The sequence below is a fragment of the Lates calcarifer genome, linkage group LG1 (assembly GCF_001640805.2).
Source record: "Lates calcarifer isolate ASB-BC8 linkage group LG1, TLL_Latcal_v3, whole genome shotgun sequence".
In the NCBI taxonomy this organism is placed as follows: domain Eukaryota; kingdom Metazoa; phylum Chordata; class Actinopteri; family Centropomidae; genus Lates; species Lates calcarifer.
Window position 1 is genome coordinate 23,677,957 of NC_066833.1, and position 24,396 is coordinate 23,702,352.

At 39.4% G+C, this 24,396-nt stretch overlaps 1 protein-coding gene and 1 non-coding gene across 2 annotated transcripts in view; one reads left to right on the plus strand and one right to left on the minus strand.

Moving 5' to 3' along the window:
• clasp1a (cytoplasmic linker associated protein 1a) overlaps window positions 1-24,396 on the minus strand; it is an 80,566-nt gene that overhangs the window by 48,557 nt on the left and 7,613 nt on the right. Inside the window, 5 exon segments of the mRNA XM_051072566.1 lie at window positions 1,534-1,631; window positions 2,126-2,201; window positions 3,290-3,381; window positions 3,752-3,855; window positions 4,962-5,040. Coding sequence (XP_050928523.1) covers window positions 1,534-1,631; window positions 2,126-2,201; window positions 3,290-3,381; window positions 3,752-3,855; window positions 4,962-5,040 — 449 coding nt within the window.
• LOC127142852 (U4atac minor spliceosomal RNA) lies at window positions 5,420-5,546 on the plus strand. The gene has a single exon (XR_007813932.1). It is a non-coding gene; the product is annotated as a U4atac minor spliceosomal RNA (small nuclear RNA).

Sequence of the window (24,396 nt, forward strand, 5' to 3'; positions counted from 1 at the left end):
CTGAGTACACCATCCATCACCTCAGAGGTGGGAAGCTCTCCCTCTGCTCTGCACAACAAGGATGGCCAAGACCGAAATAGAGAGTGTCCAAAACTGCCACATAGATGACTAACTGGCACTAGGGCCAGAGAGAGGCGGGGTCGGAGGTGGGTGCGGGGGGGGGTTGATGGTGGAATGCAGAGACATATGGTCCAGTGTAAAAGGACAAAGTAGAAGACAGATCACTGAAAAGTGCTGTATGTTTGCTGGAATGTGATGTTAAAGAACCAAACACACCTTGTCCTAACCTAATTTACACAAATCAAAATACAGTTTTATAGTTGCTCCTCTGAACTGGGGTAGATGAAATAAACCTTTGTAGTTTGTGGGTGGCTGGGTAAGTGGGTAGGTAGGTGGGTGGGTTTTATTGATCCTGTGAGGGAAACTGTCATGTTTCAGTAGACGACAGAATTAATCTTAAAAACACAACTGCACAATTAAGACACTGAATAAAAATCAAAATATACAATATATACATGAGAAAACAGAATTAAATAAAAAGCAAAAAATACAATATATACATCCAAAAGAAGAATATAAATAATATAAATAACCACAACCCCCAGGTTGGGTTAAATAACCTGGATAATATGTAGAGTCAAACAGAAATGGCTTCACCTCTATACCTATCCCGTACAGTATTTAACCTCTGATTGTGAAGCTGCTTGAGATGACAACTGGTGATGTGGTGACATGAACCACTTTATTTACACGACTGTTGTTTTAAACAACAGGATAACGTGCCCTTTTTAAATGCTCTATGAAAAAGGAAAGCTCTGACATGTGCATCACTAAATGCAGCCCTATATAATGGACAACCTCCTCTCTTAGCAGGATTTTATTTTACTGCAATGGTCGTCTAAAACCACCTTGAGTCATGCTGAAAATGCTAGTGAGGTTAGCTAAAGTTACCACCACTTTTGATCATTTGAAACACTGCAAGGAAAAAATATATTTTACAACATGCATGGTTTGTAAAATAGCAGTTTCTTAGAATCCCATTTGGTATCGCTGAGGAACCACGAGCAATGGATACATGATATTATTGGATTGGACAGGACAATGCAGCTGAAAGTTTGGGCTATTGAATCCTTTCTGTTTATAATTCAAGCATTATACATATTCTAGTCATATCCTGAAGACTACTACTTCACAGACTATGATCATCTTGAGAAACACAAAACATGTTAACCTCCGCAGTCACGTTTGTTTTCTAAGGCTGTACTACTTAAAACAGCCACTAGGTGGAGAACTGTGTACAGAATGCTGTGGCCTGCTGCCTCTTTATGTCTGCACATGGGAGGAAGTCTTCCTCTCAACCCTGAACATACAGCACTGTCATGTGTATACTGGTGTGTGTTTGTGTACATATGAAATTGTATCAAACGGTAAAAACAGAAAAACGTCAAAAATAGAAAAGGATAGAAGGAGGAGGAGTGGGCGCAAACATGCTGTGATAGCCAGCAGCAGGTTGTTAGCCCTCTGTTGTCATACCGTGACTGTGGCAGGCCTTTTTTGCTGAGATCCATCCTCACCCTCTCGCCCACATGTCTGTAGATCTCCACCAAGCAGCTCATAGCTCCATCGCGTACCTGATGATGACAATATTGCATAAATCATATACAGCCTAAACAGATGTCAGTCTCTCTACAAATCCTTTCTTTACTATTTTTTTACTCTAACTACTACTACTACAAATATTCATCTGGTTTGGGTCCTGATCCAGCTGTTAGAGGAATGGGTCTCGCTGGTAATGCTGTCCTAAGGCTGCATTACTTAATTCTTCCACTAGAGGGAGGCTGGAGTGTTGAAGCCCATTGCCTCTGTAGTCTGAACATGAAAGGAAATCTACCACTTACCAGATAAAGTGAAACACTATGTGTACATGCACAGCTGTATATTTAATTGATGGTGGTATGAAGAGGTTGTAACCAGCAAATGTTACATAATATTCATCAGATAAAAACTGCATTTTTATTATCAGCTCAAAATTTCCTCAAATTATTTTGATGTCTTTAAACCTAAGAACTACTCATCATTCACAACAGTGGCAAAGTAGATACAGAGACAGCACAATTGGGTATACCTGGCTTGTGGGGTCTCCCAAGAGGTTACATATGTGGGGAACAATTTTACTAAGGGTCAGGCCTTGAGCTCCATATCTGGAAGACAAAAATTATTTAAGTCTGTCAGATTAATAGTTCAACTTGAAAGGGATATGCAATGATTTCAGAAAGTGTTTACACCAGTTCACATTTTGCACACTTAATGTTGTTGTCAATTTCTTTTTAAATCTAACAGGATAAACTGCCCAAATCTAGGCACGCAAAGCATGTGGCGACCTACCCAAGACAACTCAAAGCTCTAATTTTCAGTTAAAGGGGCTTCTACAAAATACTGAATTAAGTGTTTGAATACTTTTGTAATAACAAGACACATTCTGTTTCAAAGAGATGTTTGAAAACGGCTACTTCTCAAATGACTGCTGGCAAAATTACAGCAAAATATAGGTGCAAGTGCCAATAAGTGTGGCCCAAGCAGATGGCTTGACATATATGCACTGTTCAGCTTTTAAAAACACAAGTGTCAGCATGTGTGAACACAACACATATTGGAGAGAAACATGATGTGTACATGACATACGATCAGTACAAAGTACTGCACTGAAAGAGAGTGAATAACCTAATGACCTGCAAAGCATTTTTAAGTATTGTGATAATGGTAAGTACATGACAGATTTCCAAACTTCTTACCACATTTCATCTCCAGACTCTAAACAATCTGTGATTCAATATTGGTAGTCTCTGAACAAATATTTTAGCAGTTTTCAGAGTTCATTGATTATGCAAACTTTGAAAAAAGTAAAAGTGTCTGCACATATTGCAAGATGTGTCACAAAAAGAATCAAGTTTCTCTGACATTATGGTAATTTTTGGCAATTTCTTATAGATTTGAGTACTGTATGTCAAAATTTTTGGGGAAAAAAAAGCTAAGTCATTTATCAGATGTAAACTTTTGTTTTTGACATCTTCTAGAGACACAATGTCCCAAGACTGCATCGCAAAACATGAAACTACTCATGTAACCAAATTTCAATTCATATTTTATATTTTACAGGAATCAAATGATAAATATCACAGACAGGTGAAAAAAAAACAACTAAAAAGACAAAATAATATCAAGGTTTATGCAAATGAGGGGTTTTCTTCTATCTTTACTAATATGAGTGCAACAGAAATGGAAGGCTCACGTGTTCAGTGTGGCGATGAGGCAAAGGCACACTCCTTCTCTGGTCCTGTTGTTCTTATGTTTGAAGCCTCCCAGCATTCTGTCCCATATGTACTGCAAAAGCACACATCAAAAAATTATAGTCCAACTGATACTTTATTTCATGGCTGTAACTGATTTTGAGGGTTCAAAAATGAACATACAGCAATTTTGATTCAGATTCCTGGGGCTTGTTTTTTTAAAGAACAAACTCTGGTGGACAAACTATGTAATGGTGACACTGTTTCTGAATCAGCTCTAGTTTGGCATTCCTGTACTGCAACTTCTTGTTACTTATTGACTGATATATACATCTATACATGGCCAAGCAATGACATGCACAGGACAAGAAACAGACAATGGCTAATTTGAAAAATCCTAAACTTGTGGAAAACATAACCTCTCTCAGAAAAGTGTGTTTATGTGTGTGAGTATGTGTCGGTACCTGCGGTGTGGCAGCTTGTTCCATGATCTTTAGCAGCAGTGTTTGGTCTTGGTCTCGCACTTGGTCTTTGGCATCTCCCAAACGATCAATGAGGCTGGGCAGAACTGAGTGAAAGAGGACAGAAACAAACACTTAAGTATCCTTTCAAAACAGTGGACTTCACCAATGAAAAGGAATTAAATGCACCAGAACAAAACTGATCTGAAAAATGATCTGGGGCACTGATGGCACCAGACTTGCACAAATCTGTGGAGAGATGTTTTGTCAGAGATGATTCTTTACAATTGCTCTTTGCTGGAGGGGTTGTTTCACTATCTTCCACTTCAAAATACTCCTGTTTTTTCAATGCAAGGTTATATGGCATCAACTTTCAGGGAGGGCCACTGTGCCTTCTATTACTGGCAGTGTGGCTTTTCTTGTACTTTCTAATCACTATGGTTTCAGCTTATGTTCAGTATCTTATTGATTATACATATGATCAAATACCTCCAGTTAAACTGAAAAGTAAAACAGTTATTGTAAGATGACGGATATGATCATTTGGACTATTTCATATTTTAGTGATATCCCACAGGGGTGTCCTCAGTTTTGTTTTATACTGTATATATAATCAGTTGTTGTAAAAATATAATCCTGAAAAAGACAAGTGTGACATAACAAGACACAATTAAATATAATTCAGTGGACAAAAGCAAACCTCCGCTGTGGATCATTTCTGGATTTGCCAAACTTTCAGACATCCACAAAAACATGACAAGGCAGAGGAAAATCTGAAAATGTAATTTGAGCAATTTATTATTATTCAAACCAAGTACAGAGGAGGAGAAAAGCAGACAGTGGGCAGCAATCAAGAAGGTGATACTGAGGCGAGAATGGTCATCATGAAAGTCCATTGAGAAGGTAATGAGATCTCACAACAAAAAAGGAAATGGCTAACTAACATGGTGTGACTCACCCTATGAAATGTGACATTAAAATTCCAGATTTATTTTCTGCCTTTGTTTCAATAGCTGAACCACTGGGACTAAGACAAAAGGTATAATTTGGGTGATAATTAGGGGTACGTGGCTTCCTACTCTGAAATCTGAGGCAAGAGGCTTTTAACTCCATTTATACAATCATGATAAGGTACTGTGATGGTAGATACAACACAGATACCGAAAGGAAAAAAAAAAAAAAAAAAAAAAAAACATACAAAAAAGAATCTTACCTGTTCCCACCTGGGCCCTGAATCGCTCCTGTAACCTTGTCACTAAGGCTGATAAAAGGTCCAAGCCGAGCAGAGCCACCTAGTGGAGACACAATATAAAAAAAGATTACTCCTAAATGTAATGTTAAAATAACATTTCTTCAAAACTACGCAAATCTTCAATTGCTAATTTATAATATACAAATCGAAGGAACAACTGTTAAAACACTGAAAATGCACAAGCTGAGGGCTGGATTTGAAATCTTTTGTGGCAAAGGATTATGGGTAGTAGAAACATTTTTATATTTGCAAGCTTCTGTTGTGTTTATGAATGAAACTGGCTTCCCACAACCCTCACAACATTAAATAAAGCACATTTGTTATTCAAGTAGCAAGTAACGTGTATTTCCACTGTTGCACCATGACTGTGCAGTCTATGTCCAGACATTGATATATATGCAAGAGCAACTCCTGATTTAACTTTCCTTGTCATGGGGTGAGAGAGCTGCTCAATGAACGCATAGTGAGAGTAGCCCTGCTAACACCATAGCAACACTCATGCACCACCTGGGCTCCTGTCCAGAACATGGTGCAATTTTTGGAAAAATCAATCCAGTTACTGTTAGAAAACAACTGATAAATGAATGTAATAATAAAGCTCTGCTGCCATCTTGTGGCACACTGAGAAACCAACAGCTTGACTAAGGAAAAACATGTAATATTGACATTGTGTTTTATGACAGACATTAGTTTTTTTTTTTTTAACCTCAGGTGACACAAAAAGTTAATTTCTGACATTCTAGGGCAATCAGGTGGAATCCTTTTTCATACAGCTTTTTTTTTTAGCTGTCATCTACTCATTAAATTTTCTACCACTGCATATTTTCTTGCCTTCTCCCACAGGGGGAACAGGTAGAGAACGTGGAGGGCCTGGCGTCTGCAGGCCTAATCCTCAGATCAGTCCCTTTGTTCTCCAACTGGAGGGAATTACAGTAATTAGACTGATGACAGGGCCCAAACAAAGACTGAATGGAAGCTGTGAGAGGGATCAGTGGAATTTTAACAATGGTGTAAACCTCCACAGAAACTCCACTTCTCGGCTTGAAACACTAATCAAATCTAGGTTCAGGTGCGGTCAATGCAGGAGGTCTGTCTAACCTTTCCGAATGTGACAACTGGGAGTAGTTAAACAGTTGCTTTCTTGCTCCCTCTCTGAACTCAGAGAAGTTGAATCACTAAAAGGGACCATGGCAACAACTGTACCCTGTGTTCAGCAGGAGGCAGACAATAGAAAAACCAGCACAGCCCAGTCCCAGTACAGATGAGGACAAGACAGGCTCCTCCTCTTTGCAGACAGATGGCCAACTCTATTTTGCCGTCGTCCACGTTCGTACCCCAAAAACACACACATGCATAGACACACACACACATGCACGACCCCCACCCCGGGTTCTGGACTGCAAATTTCACAGACATCATCCCTTCCCAATTCCTAAATCCTCCTACCCGACATGCTCGGTACTCATTTCTGCTGCTCCTCTTGTCTAGGATATTCTTGGTTGCTGCAGAAGGAATCACAATCCTGTACTAAGCAGACACTAAATATTAAAAAAACACCCATCCAACCTGGTGGAATACCTTTATCCTCTGAAAAATGTGACATGAGGCAAGTTACTTTGAGATCTGTGGCCCACTTTCTAGTGAAACTGGCTATCAACACATGGTATATGGAAACTATGACACAATAAACAAAAGGCTGTATGGATAAATATAATATAAACACATCTTTTCAGGGATCGTCCAGTTTCTTTCTTTTACTGCTTGCAGTTTTAGCTTGTGCCTCTATCGTGTTCACAGCCTGAGGCTTTATATAACCTGACCTTTTAATAACCTGTGTGGCTTGGGCACTGGGTTATTCTCTGTATTTCACCTGTTTTCAACAAACCAAGACATTTTGGAAAATTATCACTGAAAAGGGTTGTTGGCCCTGCAATGGACTGGCGATCTGTCTAGGGTCTACCTCCGCCAATGTCGGCAGAGACTAACACTAGCACCCCAGTGATCCTTAAGGATAAACGGTATAGATAATGAATGACTAATGAATCATTGAAAAGGCAACAGTACGACAAACGCCATCATTTTTATGTGCTGTTTAGTGCGCAGGTGTGATAAGCTGTAAGAGGACAAAGTGCTGCTCATGCTTTCCTTGACTTTTGTTAATTCTCGGGTGAAAATTAAGTAATTAAACAACCATCAAGTAGGCAATATTTTCATTTCTGCTTAGCTTAGCATCACTGCTCAGGATCCTAATTTAGTGGGGATTCAGAGAGAAAATAGCCGTGCATTAAAACAATGCATGCGGCTGCATTGGTGGATAATGCATTTAAATGCATATCAGATGCAAAAAAATGGAAAAATGGAAAATGTGCTTCTTTTGTCTAATACATATATAATTTATCAAGCAACCAGTAAGGTACAAGCTTGCGTCACTGACAGCTAGGTACATGATTTGAATGAGTTTGAATGGTAAATATCTTTGCAAGGCAGAAAACCATTACACCCAGACTATTTTCTAATTTCAATCTTAAAAATTTACTGTGTGTTCAGACATATTCAAAAAGAGACAGGTAATTTCTTGCCTATCACTCAGTCTGTGGCTTTTAAGTACGTATGCGCTGAGCACGTAATTTACAGTAATATCCAGCTCAGACTGCACCCGTGGGCAGTTATTCTGTGTGTATTGTACTGAATGCACCATCAATCATGAAAAATGATGGTAAATGTTCATAAATCTGACCAGAGTTTTATCATTTTGTGAACCTCTTGATGTAGCTGATAACCAATGATTATATTCTAGTCCTACTAACTCTAGTAACAGTGGCCAGGAGACAAAAGAAGCACATTTTCCACACAGCAACTACAGAAATCACATAGACAGAACAGATTTAAAGGATAATTCTGATATATTTTCCCATGTTTTGGGTGTAAATGTTTGACAGGGACAAAAATCTTTGCAATCAGTGCAGTATTGAATAAGAATGATGTAACAGAAAGGATCTTTAAAAAAAAAAGAATAAGATCCTTTTTGTTCAACCAGAAACACAGCTATATATTGCTACCAGACTCTCACTGACAAAAACAGTAATTTTACCAAGCAGAGAATGGGAGCTGCTGGAATACTGCTGCCTGGAGCAGTTAGTTTGTTTGTGGTGTTTTGCGACTGTCACTGGTGGCAGAAGTATTCACATCCTTTACAGAAGTACACGATACCACAAAACAACACAAACAAACTGATCCAGGCGGCGGAATTCCAGCAGCTCCTGTGTTCTGCTCGTTAAAAATACCAGATTCCAGATTTTTGTCCCCATCAATCATTTACACCCAAAAACATGGGAAAATAAGGTCAAGGTTAAAAAATACCAGACTTATCCTTTAAGCTTTTGGGAAATTGCAGAGGGAATGTATATTTGAGAAAAGTATTCTTGGATCTCAGGGACCAACCTCTGATCAAACTAACCCACTAACATCAAACCCCCTTCACTTGAACACATGTGCCTATTCCTGAGAAGGGCTGTAAAAACCAGCAGACCACAGCCTCCATCTGTCTCTGATGTGAAGGAGCCTTTAAATTAAATCAAGGATTTCTCTCTCTCGTCTCTTCCCTCACTACCAAGCCTGTCATCTTATTACCAGTGGAAACACCAGACACATAAGGAGCACGCAGGGTTATATGCCAACTAACACACACATGAAGACATACAAAGAGTAAGGCAAGCACACATACAGAAAAATATTGTTTCCAGCAATTTCCCCTAACTAATGGGAACAGCTGAGTATGCCGTTCCTTCTCCACAGAGAGTGGAGCTACACACAAACATACACTACTGTCTAAATTGTAAATTAAGCCAGTAAAAAGGTGGTTTATATATTCAAAAGCAAATTTAAAAGTATGCAAAACAACTCAAACTGTGCAGGACAGCTCTCTCCCCCGGAGTCCATGACACACAAACACCAAAGCTCTGGTTTATTGCAAAGTGCTTTGTAATTATGCAGCATACCTGGCCCTCCATCCCTGCCTCCTACTACATAATACTGACTGGAGTCTCAGACATTTCCATAAACCTAGGGCTTTGTCTGAACCAGATCTATTTTAAAGTCCAACTGAAATTACACCGTAGCTGTAGCTGTAATTCACAAGCCAATAACTCACAAGCCTGCTTTCTGTATGTAGTTGTACTGCAGAAATAAGACCAACCATTTCAGCATCTAAGCTGAACAGATGCTGACATCTGCAGGTATGTTTTTACTAATCAGCATTAGCCATCCAGCCTGCAACGTGACAAAAGGAGTGCACTTTTTCCTGGTGGATGTTTGTTGGTGGTATGTTTACCAAGCCGCTGCACAAGACCAGACATGCACCTATGTTTGCAGATTGGATAGATATTCGCTAGAAAGCTAATATGAGCTGTAGCCCCTTTTACACAGGGATCGCACTATGCTGGCTTGTTTACTCTTAACCACACAAAGCTGGCGTAGTGCTGCCCTGGTATGTGATTTTATACCGCATGACAGCATCACAGAATCAGAGGTTTTATGCAAATATTTTTTAAATAAAATTATATGATTGCCTACATGCGAATAATTTCTCTGTCTCAGGAGACAGACAACAGCATGCTGGCTGGTTAAAACATAAACAGGGGTAATGAAACCAAAAAAATATAGAATACAGTGGAAATTTCTCATTTTTAAAGACAGATTTAACCTAAAATGAGAACACTGGACATTCCATTTACATAGCAGATTTACATTCTGTGGGAGAACAAAAACATAAAGTTAAATTTCTGTTCATCAACCAACAAATAGCCAAAAAATATCATCTTAGCAAACATATACTCTGAGGTATAAAAACTAATCATGCACACTTTTATTCTGTATTAGTTACCCACTATCATCTATTGCTTGTCACTGAGCAGTTGCATGACTACTTGAAGTCAACTGGCCTTTATCACAGCAGACGTTTTGGCATGTCATAGCAACAAAAGCACAGGTGGAATGAATAATATTAATAACAACTGCATTCTACTTAGGTGAGCTAGTTGTAGGGCTTTTGTATTGTGAATGCTGACTCACTGTCATGACTTTCTGGGACACTTAAAGGAGCTGAGGCATGATGAAATTAGTTTCACCTGTGCTTTTCCTGCTAAGACAAGTCAAAATGTCTGCTATGAAAACGTTAGCATCAGTGTCTCGCTCCAGGATAGGCTGACAGTATTCAAACTATTACAAGAGGGCAGTGTCTTGGCATGCTTCAACACAAGCCAACATACTGCAGATATCTGGTGACTTAATCATTTCCTATGGAGAGCGATTCTTGGAGACTGCACCTATCAATGAAGTCTAAAGTAAGCTCTGAAGTGATATTACTGGTTTTCATGTAATGCCTCTAAATTAGCCGTTCATAGCTTGTTATGTTAACTAATGGAAATTATGCAATAATATAAAATTAAACTGCGCAGTGGCAATTCTCTAATAACACTATTATTATACTATTGCGCAGACTGCGCACTGGAAGCTACCCAGTTTAACCACAGCCTTATACAGACTGGGCTGGGCACATTCAAACAATTTCTAACACGCATTGGAGCCTATAACACTAGCAGGATGAGTAATTCTGATGTTATGCCAGCATTTGGAGACAGCAGCAACGCTGTTATCATATTCCTGAGGTGTGATTAGCCAGCAGTGACCACACTGTGACTCAGCTTCATTCAGCAGGGCTCAGGACCCCGGGCCTGGTGGCAACTAGACGACAGAATGTACAGTAAACAGTCATTATGGAAAAGACCCGACGGCGCAAACACAAAGACGTGGAGAGATACAGAGTTACACACAAATGACACGCACATACAAATCAGCCTTTAACAGTTCACTTCCTCCAGAGACGGCGCTTCATGCCTGACTTGCTGCAGTGAAAACACTGAAACGGGAACATCCTCCTCCAGACATACTGCTACTGATACTAATGCATCTCTCTCTTTCTCGTTCTCTTGCTTAAGTTCAAATAAATTACGCATTTCATAAAGCTTTATTAGCCATTCATGCTGTTTAAAGAAGAATCGTCATAGATCATCAAAGTCTGGGGAACTCTACTAGAGGGATGAATTCTTCAGAAAGATGTCTTCATTTGATGTTATGATGGCACGTGTTCAATTGACTATTTGCTTACAAGTAAAGTTACTTTTATTTATACAGCACAAAATCACAGGTTTGCACCAAAAGGCTTTACAATCTGTACAATATCCCACATCCTCTACAATAGCTTTGCACACTTAACATTAAACTCCTCCTTTGGCAGCAACTATCAATTCATAGCTTAGCAAAACATAGCTAGGTGCAGCAGGTCTGTCAAGTAAGCTGCTAAGTAAGATATGCTGTATATAAAGACTTCTACCAAAGTAAAAGTGTAAGGAACTGATTAAACAGTATGTTTTTGGATATCACTGACTAAATACATTATTATATGGGGTTACAGATACAGATATAGATATAGATATAGATATAGATATCCCAAGTTCAGGATTAGCACATCCAGTTCAAGATGTTAACATCAGATTATAGGGTAATTTTAGGCTGGAGTTTACCCAGGATGATCTAAAAATCTAAAACACATATAAAGTCACATAGCATCTGTCAGTTGGGTGGTAAAGACCGCCTGAGTGTATATGGTGTGTTCGCGAATAGACTTTGGAAAAAAGGGTGGCAGTAGTAATGTGAACTTTTAAATACTGCTTTGACAAAACTGTGCAGTCTAACATTTCACAAATAGTAAATATACTGTAGTCTCATTGTGCTATACATGTGCAAAAGTATCCCAAGTAAATAATACACACAAGCCTACAGACACATACAAACCTCTAACTCTGAATTCATACACAACAGTTTCTCTTGACGCCTGAACGCAACACAGCTGTGGGGAATGTCACTCAGGCTGCATAACAGTTTGAAGAGAATACACACACACGCATACATGCAGCACAATCACAGGCCTATCATTAACTTCATCTGATAACAGCAGTAAACAAACATTGCAGCTACAGCACATGGCTGTTCCCAGCAGAGGAGGAGAAAGAAGGGCTTTAAGGAGCGCAGGAGGGAATATGGTCATCTGAATAATGTAGCCAAAAGAGATGACAGGTAGGAGGTGAGGTAATATCCTATCATACACCAACATCAGTCAGCATAAAACTTTTCAAGTTCATGTTTAAATTTTATAAGCTTGCAAGACTTTGGAATTACAAAGTAGGCAAGCTCAGTTTCTTCCCAAAGGGTCTGGAAGACAAGAAGACAGACGTACTAGAACTGCCAAAGCTATCCGCAGATCTGGCCGACAGTTAGTGTTACATTAGCAATCTCTGTGTAGTAACACTTTTTTTTTTCCTGCAAGACCAGAGTCTTTGCTGAGAATCAGACAGATAAATACTGAGAGACAGAATCTCAGATGCAGACAAGATTCAGAGATCTTTCACTTTTAACCATGATGAGAAAATGTTTTACTTAAAATCTTGAACAGGGAGAAAATGAATATGATATCCATTCAACTGCTCAAAGACCAAATTATGACAGCAAGTTGGTACATATATTTTTGGTAAACTCTCTGATAGAAAGTTTGCAATAATCTGCATATTTGTCCAGCAGCAGTCAACATCTTTTATTTTTAGCTTCATCTCACTGTCATATTTTAATGACATGAGACACAGGCTTTAATGATAAAACTGAGAACCCTGAGGACTTCCAGCTCTCTTCCATTAACATGGTAAAGTTCCTCCATACAGCAGTATTTCCCCATTTCTTAACATCAGCTACACTGCATCATATCCTGTGTAATGGTAAATGTAGCTGTAGCTCATATATATTTTTTCTGTGGCACACCAAATATTGAGAGGTCCCGTTCTAAAACTGCTTTCTTTCTAGATTTTAGAAATGGAAAACAGATTAAAATCCACTGGGTGTGTGGAATGTAAACAAGAAAGCAGAACCTCAGACAACTGTTCTTTGACCCAGGACTTCAGCTGTGTCCCGGAGGTAGAGATGTGGCCTACCACGGGACAGATAGTGACGTGAGCTGAGGTGCTCATGAGTCCCGTTTGCCACGGGGCTGACGACTAAAAACAGCAGCAGCAGCGGCAAACCAGGCAGCAAACTGACCACACTCAGAGAAAGCACACTGATAAAGACAAGACAGCTATTATAGGCAACTGTAGCCTAACCCTGTTTGACAGGTCAGCAATTGTCAGTTTGTTGACAGAAATGTTCGACTGTAGCCTTTGGTGTGTTAAAGAACACACACACAAGCTAACAGGGGTTAAGTGGGGGTTGAACTGGGAGAGCCTGGGCCACTGAGGACACTGTGACCGCTGTTCACCACATGCATTTCCCTGTCACTTTCTCTCACATGCATAAACAAAACACTTGTACACACACACACACACATTAAAAGCTTTATCTGAATCCACTTATTTCATATTTACATAATATTCAAATATAACAAGCAGCACTATGAGGACATTTGACATTCAAGGATACTAAAATAAACACTTGGCAGCAGGTTCCAGCCGCCTGGACTGAAGGTCGGTTGCTGTTTGTAGCATTTTCTTGGACTGAACTGCAATATTTAAGTCTCCGACACAAAGCCAGTGTCTGAGGTCTTCGTACATACACAGCCACAGCACCTGCTAGACAGGATAGAGGAGGACATCACTCTGCTGGCAGACAGCAGTCTAAATGAAAGTGGCAGCAAACTAACATGGCAACTGAAAACAACTGGACATGGAGGCAGAGAGACAGCTGACTCAGCATGTCATGCTGAGGCTACTTATGCACAACAACACAGGAGCGGAGGGGTTGTTGCAGGTTGTTTGGGACTAGTAAAGGTCACACAGAGGTAAGATGTATGTTACATTAGAACAGGTTACCAGTCATTTGCTGGGACAAAGAACTTTTACCAACCTCTTCATAAATGTATCAGGACAATACTGGCCTCTTATTAAACATCAAATGTCAAGCAATTTGTGTTAAAAGCTTTTAAAAAAGTGCAATCATGCACTTGATATTTAAGCATTATCCTGCAATATCTGGCTCTTCTTTTCAGGTCATAAAATGATAGTTATCACCAAATAAAATACTGTCATATAAAATAATTTTCCTCAATATAAATATAGCAAATGGCTTGACTAATGTTATATATGTAATTGAGTTCCATGCTTAGATAGCATGCACAGAAATGAATCACAAACTGCCAATCACATTGCAGGAATAGTTCTATTATCTATATCATCCAGCCCTACTCTGCATTACAAAATTCACATTTTTTGTCTGTGTAACCTTCTTGTTTTTTTTGCTTGTTTTTCTTACCTCAAGGGAACTATTATTCCAGCCAGAGCCATGTGTTATGTAATGCATAACAATGAACACACAGCTCATTATTCGAAACATCACTTTCATTATTCTATGTTCAATTTGCATACCTTTTCCATATTGTGTTATTGCACAGCCCCAAATGTCACTATATTATTTTACAAAATATCCAGTTAGTAATAATCTGATACTACTTTCATCCGACTAAGCATCACTTTATAATTCAGCACCATTTCCCTAATGGCTGCTAAAATTGTTCACTTCTTGTTTCTTGAGTGTCAGATGGTCTTTCAGAATGCAGCAGTTTCTCCAAATCAGCCAGTCACCATACAGGTTACACTGCATTACAGAGTTCACACGGAACTCGAGCGAGTGCCTTGATTATAGAAAACAAATCCAAAATAATCATGAACAAAGACAGCACTTATTGTAAGGAAGTGTTGTGACAGTAGTGTGGCAACTTGCAGGAGTCATGTGTCTGGTTTCCAGGGAATGACCCGAGGCACTGCTTGAAGGAAATAAACTACCTGTGAAGAGGATATTCTGAGCTGACTGCTTGCATCTCAGAAATCACAGAAACCATTATATATTGTACTGAAAACAAGTCGAGGTGGTCAAGTCAACTTAGGTAAACCAGCTCAGTGCTTACAAGTAATTACATTTCATCTGATGTTGTTCAGATGTTTAAAGCTAGTGCTACTTATGAGAAGGCTGCTGGTTTGGGGACAATGTGTGTTGGGGAAAATGAAGCATGAGCATTAGATGTCAGTGTGATTACCTGGTGCTGATGTGAAGTAAAGCTTTCACAGAGAAAATAAGTATATAACTAGAGTGTGACTGCCACTCAATAAGTCCCTGTGGTTCTGGTTTTCAAACTAAGTACTTCAGCAGTTAGTCAGCAAAAGCTACACAATCAAGGCAGCGTTCAGCAGTGCATGTCTTTCTGCACTGTTACTGTGTGAGGACTCTGGTGCATTACAGAGGCCTTTTTATATCAGGAATACATGTCAACACATATTAACAAGTGTGGAACAAATCATTGTGTCAAATCACAAGTCACGAGTCACTAACGCAAGTTAAATCAATAGATCAGAGTTGTTTAATTTTTTTGGAAGCAACTTGGAAGTGAAATAATCGCATTACCTTTATTTAGTTGACGTGAATACTGTACTACAGTATACTAATGTCTTATGAAATAGCATCATAATTGCAACTCACAGAAATGAATGCAATTTTACACGTCTTTAAACAGGCTTACATATGGTATTCATTTTAGTGAATATTGCAATTTTGAACATAGCAATTTCTGTGGACTGCTGGCTACCATGCTAGCTAACTGTTACTTTGTGTGTGACATGGCATTTCTATGCTATATTGTGCTTACTGCCTTTCCTGATGCTGTCTTCTTTTTTCCAATGCGCTGAGTATAAAAAAGTAGTCTTCCATCTGCCTCACAGCACATTCCCTGCTAATATGAAGGCAGCAAGGACATTTCTGTATTGCACAATACACTCTGTAGTCCATGACACAGCACACTCCCACAATGCTCACTCTGGACCATGACAGAGCACATTAGCTGCACAATCCACTGTGTAGCTTCCTTCCTGGGCTCTGCTGATTCAGCAGAACAAATGGCCAAACTGATAACATGATACGGGTGTTAGTGCTCCACTGGACTGACATGGGAAATGACATGGAGGACAGATGATGAAAGGAAAACTGACTGGATGAAAAACTCCTCAGAATATAAAGAGCATAATCCTTGGATTAAGTTTTACAGGGTTACTGTCTCATCACACATTTCCTCTGAGGGTGACATGCACTTATACAGTTCCCAGAAGGAGTTGGGGCACATAAACAGCACAATGGAGCAAGCACACTTAACCAACTCACGGACAAATATGTGACTTTCCATTTACAGTGAGGACAAAAGAGGTTTTATTAATAAAAATTCTATACAAATCTGGATTTTTACCGATAACAGTACTGCATTAAAAACTGTACTGATACAGACAGCTCTGGCAAAAAACAGCACATTCAAAAAAAGTTCAACGTGACAGCTGTCCGCACAATGCATTGATTAATTAAATACACTCACTTACTTCGCATCCTTGACAGCATGTTTCTACTGCTTAGCTTATGATCCTCAGCAAATGATAAAATGGTTGCTGCGGTGATAGTTTTTGGCATCTGAAAAGCCTACAAATTCAAACCAGCTTTCCTGGACCAGATCTCATCATCTCACTGTTACCTGAACCATCAGGCCCGGACCAGCATCCAATGCACGATGGCCAATATTTAGTCTACTCGCCTCTTAGTGTAAGTCAGTGTATCCTCTGGTGAGAGAGGACACTTTACCCCTATATGACTCCACACCAATCAGACTACAACGTAGTTCTCTACTATGTTTGTTAAAGACGATGAGTAGTTAATCCAATCTAGTGAAAAGCAATAGATTTGCTAACACTGAAATCTAATGGTCACTTTGTTGTTGTTAAACATGTGTACATTCAGCTAATGTGTTATCCCTCGTGTTGCCTCATAACATGGAATGACCAACTTTTAGATGGTACTCCAAGCACTGATTCAAAGCAAGTCTATAGCATGAACTACCTTCATTAGATGATGTTTAGGCTTTACAAAATATTCGGGCTGAGTGATTAAACAATAATTATAATTATGGCAATATAAAATGATAATTCAGTTGTGTTGTAATAATTGTAATAAGACTTTTATCATGATGAACATTTTTGGCCGTCTTGCCCAGCCCCACTAAATATCACGGTCATGTTGTCAGCTTGCTGTTTTTGATAACATGTATCCATTTGAAGTTCTTTTAGATTAAACTCTGCACAACATGGCCCCTGTTCAGTATCTCTTTACTGTCCATATACTACAGAAAGAAACATCTACAAGTTCAGCAGTAAAGTAGTGGATATAGGTTGTAGACTCTGAAGGGGGGAGGTACTTTCCACATATTACAGTCCAGTCTAACAGGAAGTTAGCAGATCACAGAGGTGGAGTAACCAGTGTCGTATTGAGCTGACTGTCAACTTTATTGCTCAGGGAGGGGACAAACCAGTGTCACCTCTGCCAGGGCAGGGCTGACTTGGGTGCTGCACTACTCATGATGTCATTCAGTTAGCTTAAGGAGGTGTTGTGGTTATCTGCCATAAAGGACAATGCTATGTGCCTGGTTGCAACACAGGGGAGTTACTGTGTTACACTGCGACACGAGACAAAAAAGGATGCTGCAATGAAAGTCTCGGCTCACTGACAGGTTACTGAAACAACACATCAAGTATGGTATGTGAGGAAGGCCTTCCCTGGGGGACTGGGATAAAGAGATAACTTCTGCTGGGAGGATACACACATTTTCCCATATAATAGTTTACAACAGCAGATGGTGGGAATAAATCTTCTTTGAAACCATGCTTGATGCACAGGCACAGTTTAGCCATAGATTTTAATTTAGTGCAGGTTGTTTCCTTTCAGAGAAATAGCCATTATGACTCACCAGGTATAACAGAAGCACTGTTAAAAACACCACCATGTAGCTAACCAAGGGCTATCTCCTATGCCTGTTTTCTAAGCCAACAAAGTTTAGACAATGGCCCAAAATATGAGACGTGTGTTGTCTTAGTTGTATAACATACTTCACAAGGGGGTGGGGGGTGGGGGATTCACAATGTAGGCAGAGTGACGCAGCACTCAAGCAGCAAAAGGGGTAAGAGAGTTCAAAGACGGTAAAATGCAAGAGATGGAGAGAAGGAGTATGTGTATTTATGGTGTTTAGAGGATCAGGGTCTTCTTCTGGGTCTGCCTGGAAATATGCATTGATCACCAAAGAACATAGAGTAACAGGAACTAAAACACTAGGTTTATTCTGACATGTAGACACAAAAATAGTTTGATGTTTGTGAAACTGTTCTCGGCTGAAGCACACAACTGCACAATCAGGCCGAGTGTTCCATCGAGAACAAAACACAAACTCACTCACACTCTCACACTCACTCACTCACACACACACACACACAGAAGCTCAGCTGATCGATCCCTGCAGGTTTTTTTTTTTTTTTTGTCAGGCACATACGCAAGAACACAGAAAGACACAGCTGAGACAAGTTTAAAAAGGCATCACAGTTATAATGTGCTGTGACTTCCTTCTGAAAGGAGAGAGAGCTCCAACTAAGGCGGAAAACTTAGATAATATAGTGTAAGTAAGTGAAGTGCATGAGTATGCACAGCTTTAGGTGCTATCGTTTCCTTCTGTCTTACCTCACTTGATGGTCGTTGGTTTAAAAATATAATTGCTGCATTTATGCATTTCATTCCTCGCTCTACAAACAAGTCATTCACACTAAATTCATTCTTTTATTGGACAGTTCTAGTAACGTATCATGTTAGATATGTAATCAGCTGCGGAAACAAACTCAACCATCTTTGCCATTATGTACCAGTGCACATGAATCCGAGCATCAGTCTAGACTGCGGTTTTCCCTCAGTTCATTATATTTTTCTAGGATGGAAAGTCCTGGTTATCAGATGTCTACATCCATCTCCTTGTACCCATAATGCCTTGCTTTTTTTGGCTCCGAAATGCCAGCACAAACAAACTAACCTCAGTACAGTTTTTGTTCTCTCCTACATTCATTCTCATTTCTCTTTCATGGAGATTTTATTGTTTTAATTCTGGCTGAGGTAACAACAGATCTGTAGTCTTGGAGTGTCTTGAATATATTATTATTATTTTGAGTTTTGCCAACAGGACAAGCTGCACAAATTTATTAAAGTTTAGAATTACTCTTATTTTTGAGTTTATGACTCTATCCGGGACCGATTTGTTTTGCTGCAATTTTTGTTTTTAGTTCTTTGATTCAGTGAGTTTAGTTAAATTAATTTGACTAGCTATCACTTTGACCTGCTTGGGACTTACCAAAGATCCTTGCTGACGAAACAAAACCTTCCTCTGCCTGCTGAATCACCACATTTATCCAAACTTATAATATTTATTCACTGTTGTACTATCATCATATTGAATTTGTTGTTCTTCTATGAACAAAATAAAGTTTCAGTGTTTTTTCTGATTAATCTCAGCATCTTCACACACATCATCTTTCTTTTCTTGCAGTGATATAATAGTTTGGGGTGGGAGGGTTCTCTTAAGTAGATCAAAAAGAGGGATTCCTGCTTATCTTATATAAATCAATCACATCGTAGGAAGAGATGCATGCATTGTTAGTTAGGTTTTAGATTAATTAGATTCAATTTTATCATTATAATTGTTTGTTTTCTACCTCAGATTTGTGAAATGTTCCACTGTTTGTCAAGTGTTTGTCCATGTTCTCACCATAAAGAAAAGTTTAACTTTCTGGTTTCTTCAACTTTCACTCAGCAGCAAAATCAGCAAAAATCAGCTTTTAAACTTTGAACTTAAAAGAAATAGTGATTTGACATTTATCATGATCGGTATTATTTATTATTATCATCGGTATCGACTGATATGATATATATAATATGATAATGATAATGATGATTTTGTGATAACATTTTTGGCCATATTGCCCAGGGACTCAACTTCCCACCAGAAACATCCTCTGACTTAGGCTGAGTCACCACCGCAGAGGGTGTAGGCATCTATCAGTCTGCAAACAGTCGTCAGTCTTGCTTGTCATGGCCCCAGTGTAGCAGTGATGTGAATTATTGGCCCCTCGCTCATCTCTCACTGTGCTGTAATGAGAGAGTCAACTGGCAGAGGCAGACAGACCACCTTATGTCTACGTCTTATAACAATATTAAAAAATACGTAATTGTAAAACAGATGGCAGGCAGAGACCTGACGAAACAAACTACTGAGGCATGTAGGGAAATGCTAGCTTAACTGAGAAAAAAAGGGGAAAAAAGCCTTGAGTTGAGCAGATTAAATAAGGGGAGCAGATTATGACCAGGGTCAGCGCTGCAAAGTGTCCCACCACTGGGCAGAATTTTACTGGGACGGGAGGGGGATCATCAGGACGAGGGGGATTTACCGCTGCTGTTGGTGACGATGACAGTGGCAGTGGTGGTGGCACACAAAGGGATCGTCTTTTACACAGTGCAATCTCTGAATATGCCAGGAAGGCAGAGATTGCTATTCAGTAAGAGAGGTAACAAAGGAGATGGGATGTTTTCACAGGGTTTAAAATATGGCAGGGATGTGAGGGAGAGAGTGAGAAGAGAAAAAGGAGAGCAGAGAACTGTATTTGTGTGTGAATAGCAGACAGATATGTGAACATAAAAAAACAAAAGAATATAAAAAAAACAAAAATGAGGTATGGACAGAAAGATAGAAGGAGTGAAAGAGGACAGGAAAGCTGGGATGGATCCAGGTGCTGGACGCTTTTACATTGAATCTCCAGCATCAGGTCCATTGCTACACACTGTCTGTATTCCTTGTATTCTTCCTCTTCCTCCTCCTCCTCCACCTCCTCCTCCTCTGATGCTCCCTCTCTATCCATTGCTGCGTCATTTACATCATGACGCAGCCCTGTTGCCAAACTGGCTCCATTTTCGTCGGATGTACACACACAAACACGCACGGCTCTATGCTTTTCACCTCTGCTCCTGCAGCCCTGCACAGCACTCACACCCACCACAAGCAGGCAGGTTCACTATACATCACAAGTATCTTGCTATCACATCACGGGTTTAAAAAGGAGAACCAGAATTAGTTTTCTAATATTCTGCTAAATTAGAAATTGCAGAATGCTATGCTGACCTATGGTGAATTTTGCAGCTTAACCCAATTATGGCAACACCATGACTGCAGCAAACACTGCATAAAGGACTAATTCCACCCATTAATCTCAGACTTAAACCCATATTCTCCCTAACACACTAACACAGAACTGAGAGATGTTTTTCTTTTAACAAATAACACAATATTAGTTATGGGACAATATTCAGGAAATGACTAAGGGTGCTTTCACCAGATATTTACATGAAAGATGTTTTTTTAGACAGTCAGTGTCTAAACATGGAGCTGATAACAAAACAAAAATATCTTTATCATTTCATCCAGCTAGAAAAATATAGATTCTATTTAGGCTGTTGAGATTTTGGCTAGTTTAAGTGATATGCCGTCATATTTAAAGTGGCACGCCAAGAACTAAAACTCAGGTTCTGGCAGATGCACAACTAACTGAATGTTTCATATATTGCTCTTGAATTCAATGAAGGATTTGTACACAACAAATTTAACAATGGGTACTCACTTAAAACCACACTGGAACTGAAACCACTTACCAGAGCCCAACAGTAACAACAAAAATCCCTGACAATCTAGTTCCATGTTAATATTCTACCAGTATATTACGCAACTCAATATAACCATAAATGCACAAAAACAAATGCCCTGCAACGCACATGCATGGCAGTAGCTGCTTCATTCAGAACATGCTACATACACAAATGCTACCACCCCCACCCTCAATACATCTCTCTCTCACACACACACACACACATACATATGTCTTATGTATTTTTAAAATTAGCCAAATGTCACAGTAGGGGTGAAACACACATGCTCAGCATCATCTTCATCAGTACAGTAAAGCGTAGTGTGTCGCTTTTTCTCAGAGCTCCAAACAAATCTGTTCTCCCAGGGTTCACACAGTTAACCGCCGTTCAGGATTAACATTTAACGTGGGACAGTGCCAAGGATCCAAAGTCCCCCCTTCAGGGCTGAAAGTAGACCTTGAGGTTTACCTGGTGTGCAAGTACATTCGGGTTGTAACAGTAACGTGTGAAACCATCAGAGTGGTGAGAATCAGATATGCAACAGGAGAGGTGTGTTTTTGTGTACTAAGTGTATGTGTGTTTGCATGTAAACACACACTCACATGTCAAAGGTTATAAAGGCTCTTCTATGGTTTTACCACAGTCATGCAAACTTCGCTACCAACATACACAGGCTTTATTCCCAACTCCACAATGTCCTGATGCAATAAATGTAAGAGAAGTGTTATTGATCAAGTAGGTCGATGAGGAGAAGCAGACAAACACACAGAGACAAACAAGATAACCAGCCTCTTCAAGAGCTTATCTGTCTCTATCGTCTTAACTGTCTCTACAGGTTTACTGTGTTATCATTTGCTGTATAAACCCAGGGCCTTTTTTATATTGTGTTATGTTACAGCCTTATGTTTGCAAATTTATTTTTAAAAAAAGAAAGAAAAACTGAAATGTCACATAGTTATGATACTTGAAATTTAGCTCAGACACCATTTCTCCACACCACATGTGGTAAATCCAATGAATTGGGGATGTTCTGGAAAGACACACACCTGTCTATATAAGGTCTCACAGCTAACCATGCATATCAGAGCAAAAACCGAGATATGGGGTCGAAAGGAACTGCCTGCAGAGCTCAGAGACTGGATTGTGTGGAGGTACAGATCTGGGGAAGGCTACCAAAAAACAATCTGCTGCATTGAAGGTGCCCAAGAACACAGTGGCTTCCATAATTCCTAATGGAAGAGGTCTGAAACAACCAGGACTCTTCCTAGAGCTAGCTACTCACCTAAACTGAGCAAAAATTCATATCATATCAATCATTATAAGCTTATAGACTTCATATTTTGGAAGCAGTATTTGGATCAAGTAACACATAAAAGTTGTCAGATTCAGTAGACTACAACTGTAATGTCATGTGTCAAATATGTGTTTAATCAACATAGTAATAAATAAAAGTAAAAATAATTATCTTTTTAAAAACAAGGACTCAGACTAAGATTAGGAGCAGTAAATCTTGATCAGGAATACCCTCTATTTATGCTTTTATTTTTTGGACAAGATGGCAAGTGGGGCTGAAGCCTTTCACCATAATGATATGAAGTTTTCTCACATATTCTCATGTTAATATCAGACTATAGCCATACTACTGTTTGTCTCAGGTAGCCACATCACATTTAGCAGCTACCGAATCTAAGCACTTAAAATGTCGCCTGAGGGAAATGGGTCTCTTGCCTTAATAGGCCACATTATTTGCAGCACAGTATCCTGTTGAGACATTATATTCCCCTGCAGGACTGACAGAACCAGGCTTTTATGACTACAACTTCAAAGTGGTGTCATTCAGCTGCACCCTCAAGCATTTAGCTGCCTCAGCATTTGAGTACCTTACAACTAATCATCTGTCCAGTCTTTGATGATGTCGGCTGGTCAGCAGCAAAAAGCAACTTGGTGAAATGTGCCACCATGATTCAGTCTTTGAAACATCAAAAGATTGTCAAAAACTACCCATCACAACTTTGCAGAGCTGAACGCGACATTTCCAAATAAGCTGTTTTGTTCAACCATAGGGATTGGTATTAAACAGGTGATGAGCAGTGCCTGGTGTTCGCTAGGTATACTGCTTTGAGTTCTAGTAAAAGTAGTTTCCATCTAGCCACTCCACCATAACCTGATTGATGGAGTGCTACTGAGATGGTTGTCCTTTTAGCAGGTTTTCTCATTTCTGAAGAGGGCGTCTGAAGCGCTTTTATAGTGACCACTGGCTTCTCGGTCATCTAACAGACTGCCTGTTACTCAGTTTGCTGGAAGGCCAACTCTAGGAAGAGTTCTGGTGGTCCAAACTTCTTCGACATCAAAAGTGCATCAAGGCCACTGTGCTCTTGTGCTCACTGTTCTCAAAGCTTAAGTAAGAGTTTTCTTTCTAAACTATGTCCAATAAATTTAGTTTGCCACTGGTGGAGTCCAGGTTCTGGATGCAAGAGGACGAACCTGACCACAATCTGAAGTATCACAGCAAAAGATCTGAACACTTTTGTAAATGAGAGATTTTGTTTTTTATCTTCAATAAATCTGATTTTCTAAAATCATGTTTTTCTTTGTCATTATGGGTTACTGAGTGTAGATTAATGGTCAAAAATCCATTTAAAATGAAATCTATAACACAATAAAGTGTGCAAAAAGTGAAAGGGTCTGAATACTTTCTGGAACCACTGTACATCAGTGCTGATCCTGTAAATGTCTCGCCTGTAGTCTGCCTGGGCCACTCGGC